This window comes from Crassostrea angulata, chromosome 4 (genome assembly GCF_025612915.1).
Source record: "Crassostrea angulata isolate pt1a10 chromosome 4, ASM2561291v2, whole genome shotgun sequence".
Lineage (NCBI taxonomy): Eukaryota > Metazoa > Mollusca > Bivalvia > Ostreida > Ostreidae > Magallana > Magallana angulata.
In genome coordinates, this window is record NC_069114.1 from 37,806,808 (window position 1) to 37,813,016 (window position 6,209).

The 6,209-nt window shown below is 28.8% G+C and overlaps 1 protein-coding gene across 1 annotated transcript; it reads left to right on the forward strand.

Annotated features, from left to right (window-relative positions):
• The first annotated feature begins 528 nt into the window (after positions 1-528).
• On the forward strand, positions 529-2,419 carry LOC128179505 (collectin-11-like). Its single transcript, XM_052846932.1, has 3 exons — positions 529-614; positions 1,514-1,598; positions 2,101-2,419. The coding sequence occupies exons 1-3, from the start codon at positions 561-563 to the stop codon at positions 2,349-2,351; spliced, it is 390 nt and encodes a 129-aa protein (XP_052702892.1). The 5' UTR covers positions 529-560; the 3' UTR covers positions 2,352-2,419.
• The last annotated feature ends 3,790 nt before the right edge of the window (positions 2,420-6,209 follow it).

The window sequence follows — 6,209 nt, forward strand, 5'->3', positions numbered from 1 at the left end:
AAATTTCTTGTTTCCGGAAAATTATTTTTTATTATTTCCATGGATTGCTTTTCTATTAAGAATAAATGAACTTTTGTATAAAAAGATACAATATTCAAAAAGTAGAAAATATTTTAAAGAGAAAAAAAATTTTGTTTGTTAGTGAACAATTTTTTTTTATTATTATTCCTACAATAATAGGCTTAAGTAATAGAGCGATACATCTTCAACACAAGCAGATCAAAAAGCACTCTTTAGGACTAATTTTCTTATATTTGAAATTCTCTGTAGGTTCACCCTAATGCCGTTTCTGACCTCAATATACTCCCTTTCTTTTTCCAAGTAGACTTTTTTAAAAAGTAATTGACGTCATTATTTCAAATTGTCATGTGTGAAAATTTTCCATAAAATGTATTTTTTATTTTTCATGTGAGTACTTTTGATTATTTTTGCCTGATGTCATGAAATTTTTTGAAAATCTTTGGTGAGACATAAACAACTTCCGAAAAACTCACTCATTTAGCTTATAACACATACTGTTCTTTCGCCTTTCAGCTTGTGAAATTGGATGGTCTTACTATATGAACAACTGTTATTACCTGAGCAAAACAGTGGCAACGTGGGATAATGCAAAGGTAGGAGTTGTTTTCACGGTATGCGCACCCATGAATCTGCAGTGTGAAACTGTCGACGTGTATGTTTAATTATCGGCTAGGTGTTGAATATCGCTCTATAATTTTAAGTGGTTTATTAGTCCGTTCGGATAGATGACAATGAATTTTTTTCTCCAAATCAAAATAAAAAAATATTTATAAACAATATCAACAAACTATTATAATAGATGAAAATAATGGGTACATCTGAACATGCATGGAGAAGGGATAGCAGATAATTGTTGCAGTTTAACAAAAAAAACTTTCTCTCTCTTATTGTAGTGTCTAGTAGTTAGCAAATATTGACCAGTAAAGTGTCATTGATTCTGTGACATTTACGTTGGTTCAAATTTTAAAAAATGAAGTTGGATTTACTGATATTTATTTTTGTATATAAACTCTGAATTTGATATACATACTTTATTACAATTAACTGAGTAGTGAAGGTTTCACTCCCTGTAATAACAAGCACATGATTTAAATTTCTGTTTTCTCTAGGAATATTAAATCATCAACCAGTTCTTATTGGTAGTTTTGCATTACAAGATATAAAATAAAGTATCTATTATATACAATGTAGTTTCTTTGGCAAATTAAATACATATCTCTCAAAGACTGAGTTTTTTTCCAAAGCAAATTACTTTTCACACCTTATAAAGAACATTTTTCTTTACTTCGCTATACCATGATTGCTTATGAAGTTCTCTTTTAGCTAAACTTGCCTCATGGAACCGTTCACGCTGATGGATCATGGCATGATGCATTTCGCAAACTAAGAACTTTTTAAAACTGTTATTTACAAATGTACATTCTTGAAAACATACTGTAACAATTCAATCATTAGATCTCATGTTTGTTTCTTCTTTTCGTCTTCTAAATAGTCTCAATGCATCAGTTTCTCGGCCCATCTCGCTGAAATAGTGTCTATTGAAGAAAACGATTGGGTTGTTGGAAATCTAGCACCAAGTAAGAAAAGTAAAGAAGATAAGAAAATCAGATAATGACAAAAAATGAGACGATGGAATTTCATATATGTCATATTTTTTAACATCTGTTCTATTTGGTCTTTTAAACGTGTTTGATGTACATGTTTTTAAGTTAAGACATATAAAAGTCATAATAACAATTTGCTTTATACCAACTATCTTTTACAGTAATAAGAAAATAATCATATTTTGATGCAGTTTTTAATATAACATCATTGATTGAATCAGCAATACATATTACAAAATGTTTATGTTTTCTTTTTAAAAAATGGATTAGTATTAGTTTTCGTTTAGTATTAGATTTCAATTTTAGAAATTCATTGTCTAAATTAACAAACATTTCTATCATTCTAGAAATTCTGATGATTTTTCCTGTATAACAAATGATTGATTTACACATTTTTTGGGTATTTAGATGCTCTTTTTGTATGTTAAAGAATGCATACATAAATCTTTAACAATGACTTTTTTCTCTCCTTAAGCACAATGTAATGATGCGTGGACTAGATGTATTATTTTTATTGGTGGCAACGATCGTGATAACGAAGGGTCCTTTGTCTGGAGTAGCGATAACAGAGCCCTGGATTTCTACAACTGGTCTCCAGTAGAACCCAACAGTTATACAGTAAATGACGATTGTATCGTCATTATATACCCAGGAGGAGAATGGGCCGATTTTGGCTGCACTCCCACACGACCATTTCTCTGCAAAAAACCCCTATCCAATCTGTAACTATAGATATACGTGAACAAAAAAAAAAAAACTATGTTCACCTCTAGAAATATATGTTTCTTATGTGTGTCGTGTTTATATCCTTTCTGTCATTAATTGTTTTTTCGATTGCCTATTATTAAACGTAGCGAAATCAACGACATTTTCACACATACGTAGAATCGCTTATTCAATACAACGATATATGGAGCACACACTTACTTGACATGAAATTCATTAGATTAATATATTAAGTTGTTAAATGTTAGGCATTAGGACTAATTACTAAATCAACCAATTTTTATAGACATATTGAATTCAATGAGCTCCTCATTCATTACGAAATATTCGAAAATAAGGTGAAAATTACAGCTCCAGGAATACGTAAATTTATGGCCAATGATCTTGTCAATACAATATTTTACTATACATTGGATTTAAAAAGAAAATTTAACTTCCTGGATCAATTGGACAACGAGATTTAAAAACTGATTGTGTAACTATGTTTCCGTTTAGATTATAAAAAAAGTTAATTAACTACTTTTGAACAACTTTTGAACTTGCAATGATCAGTCTTTAGTTTGAGTTGTCTTTCCTTTCATATTTCATATGTTTTGACTGTAACAGGTGAATTTGACGTAAGCTGTATATTTCCAATCTTGCCTTTTAATGTTCTACGGTCTTAATCCAAGAACATGTCACTTCTTTAAAACTTGCTTAATTCTTTGTGTTGTTTTAGTGTCTTTAGTATCATTTTGTCAAAACTTTGCCTTTTCAAAAATTCCACGTTTTTGCTCTCCACCATACTTAAATGTCAACAAACAGAGATAAGCATCATCAAAACGTTATAAAAAGAACACTGATTATTTAGCACAGAGACTTCAGCCAAGTCTAGTAGTACTTTTTGCAAAGTCTAGCTTTTACGTGTACTGTGGAAATTAAAGATACATAGATTACTAGTGTCTTCTAGTTATGATTTCCCCCGTTTATTTGCTATAAAAATTCGAAAGAAAAGTTACAAATTCCAAACTTCTATTTGTATTAGAATTACATTATCATTACATTTAAGGCACTTAGCATATATTTTGAAAGTGGGGAAGGGGGGGGGGGGACGGGGGGGGGGGGGGGACTTATCCAAAATCTTGATAAGAAGTAACCGAATCCGTCCGATTTGTTTATCCTAATTCAAAAAGGGGGGATATATGTGGGCAACTCCTTCAAAATTCAAATTATATGTTAGTTTAAGAATATGTTTACTGTGAGAAAAAGACGTCCAAGCCAAACCTCACCCCATGCTACGTGCCTGAATTTTGATTTCGATCCATGTATTATTGGCAAGTTAATATAATTTTAGATTGTACCCTATACCTATGAGATGCTTACCATGATATCAACAAATTGTACGTGCTGTATTATATCTCTTAATAATGGGATTAATAAAATATTTTCTCAAAATGGGACTATTTTACTATTAATTATTGTCACGAGATTGATAAAAAAAATTTCAAGATGGGGCTATTTGAGGTCCTAATACCAATGTGATACATGAAGTTCGTTTACGATGAACAAAGTAGATGAATCAAAAAATTTAAAAACGAAATTCAAAAATTCTCAGGATGTATCATAAAATGTTAATCACCTCTTGCCCTATATTCAACACAAGAAATGTTGTTAGCTAGGTGGGTTCCTATTTTAATAACTTAATCACTGATAGTTCTGTATGCACTATACTGTTAAAATTATGTAATTATCATTACTATTAAGGCACGGAATTATTGTATAGACTTTGAGTTCAGAATATTGCTTAAGTAGCACAATTATATGTAATTTTCTGCATGTTTAGAAGGTTTTAATCTTCACCTATGAAACGCTTCAAAATATTGTATTTATACATGCATGATAGCATATACATGTATATTTTTCACAGGTTTTACAAAATAAAATCTTACCACAGCTAGGACTTTTTCTTAGAAACTACTTTTGAAAACATACAAACCAAATTACTTAGAAGAAAACTTCACCATTGACATTTTTAGGGTCAAGTTGAGAGAAGGAAATGGGGATATACATGTTCTTAAAGTTGTAAAAAGAAAATGGCGCGTTAACCTCTATATGTTTTCAGTTTTTCAAATGCAACAGATATAACTTTAAAATTATAAAGAAAAACATAATTCAGTAAATAATAAATTACAAAAATATATTAATATACTTCAACTTTTATTCTAAATTTTATTTTCAAATTTGGTATATTTCCTTAAAACTTTTTTTTAAACAGTTTATCAAAGAAGGCCAACTGTAATGTGCTTTACCCATTAAGCTGGATTATATATATATATATATATATATATATATATATATATATATATATATATATATATATATATATATATATATATATATATATACTTAAATAAATAAAACAGAATGCGACAGTCCAAATTAAATAAATTTATTTAATTTGGACTGTCGCATTCTGTTTTATTTATTTAAGTATTTTTTGCTGTACCAAGGCTTTATTTATCTACATATATATATATATATATATATATATATATATATATATATATATATATATATATATATATATATATATATATATATATATATATATATATATATATATTACATAAAAAAAGATGTCAAACTTATAATTCAAAGATAAAAAACATCACTTTAATCAAAAACTTGCCGCTGAGTAGGGACCCACCTTAAATACCCATCGAAATAGACATCATTTAGTAGTGCATAACTATGAAAAAGAAAATGCAATATTTTATAAAACATCATATCATTATCTCATTTAAGATTGACACACAGACACTTTTAGCTAATGCAAGATGGTCATTTAAAGAAGATTAATAATTTAATTAAATAAAGATTTATGAATTAAATCAGATTTTGTACAAAATATTCGTCTTAATGATGCAAATGAAACATCTTTCGCAGAATATTTTTTTTTTCATCAATATACACTTAATGTCATTTCTGGGGTATATTGACACATTTTTGTAAGGCCCAAAACCTCACAAAATAGCTGACATATAGATTTTAAGCCAATCAATTAAACTAATGATCATTTTGCAATTCAGTGACATTTTTCAATATGAGGACGAAATTTATCTGGTAGTTCATTTTTTGGCTCGTTAGCATTTATATGAAGTAATGACACCTTATTATGATTCCAATTATCTGGATAAGAGTAATCATATTGACCTGCTAAGTGATAATACTAAGCAGCAATATTGGACATTTTTATAATAAAATCATTTTGGTTATGTTAATGATTAAAAAAAATTTGATGGAAACTGTGGTTTGAATAACATTGTGAACATTAATTTTCATGGTTTTATGAAACATGTATTTTAAAGGATATGTAAATTCATGGTTTATGGCTTTGCAAAAATAAATACAATGTAATTCAATTTTTTCCCTCGATGCGCATTATTCACAGTTTGTGGATGTTGTTGATTTGCTTATTATGCCAAAATGGTGAAACCACAGCACAAAAGGATTATTGAATATTTTGAGGAATATGTAATATGCTCCTAATTTTTTGTACTAAGATACATGTAAGAACAAGTGCTAAAACTTGATCTTGAGAGATGGCTGTAAATGTTATAAATGGTTTGCCAAAACCTTGATCGTTCCTTAGTCATTACTACGTGTGTAATTTAACCATTTACATTATATTTTTAAACAAGAGTATTTTCTCTAAAACCAAATGTCAAAATGCTGTCTTGGCATACATGAGTCGCCCAAAGCACTTTCCATTTTAGATAAGGCCTCACTGCTCTTTTTGGTTGATATATTTATCCTGAACTCCAAGGAAAGTAGAACTATAAACATACCCACAATGTTCACTTATAAATAACATGATAA

Excerpts from the sequence above, each read along its gene's own strand:
- LOC128179505 (XM_052846932.1), top strand. The coding sequence starts at position 561 with ATGAACAACTGTTATTACCTGAGCAAAACAGTGGCAACGTGGGATAAT. Across the intron at positions 615-1,513 it reads CAACGTGGGATAATGCAAAG|TCTCAATGCATCAGTTTCTC; the intron begins GTAGGAGTTGTT and ends TCTTCTAAATAG. Across the intron at positions 1,599-2,100 it reads TGTTGGAAATCTAGCACCAA|CACAATGTAATGATGCGTGG; the intron begins GTAAGAAAAGTA and ends TCTCTCCTTAAG.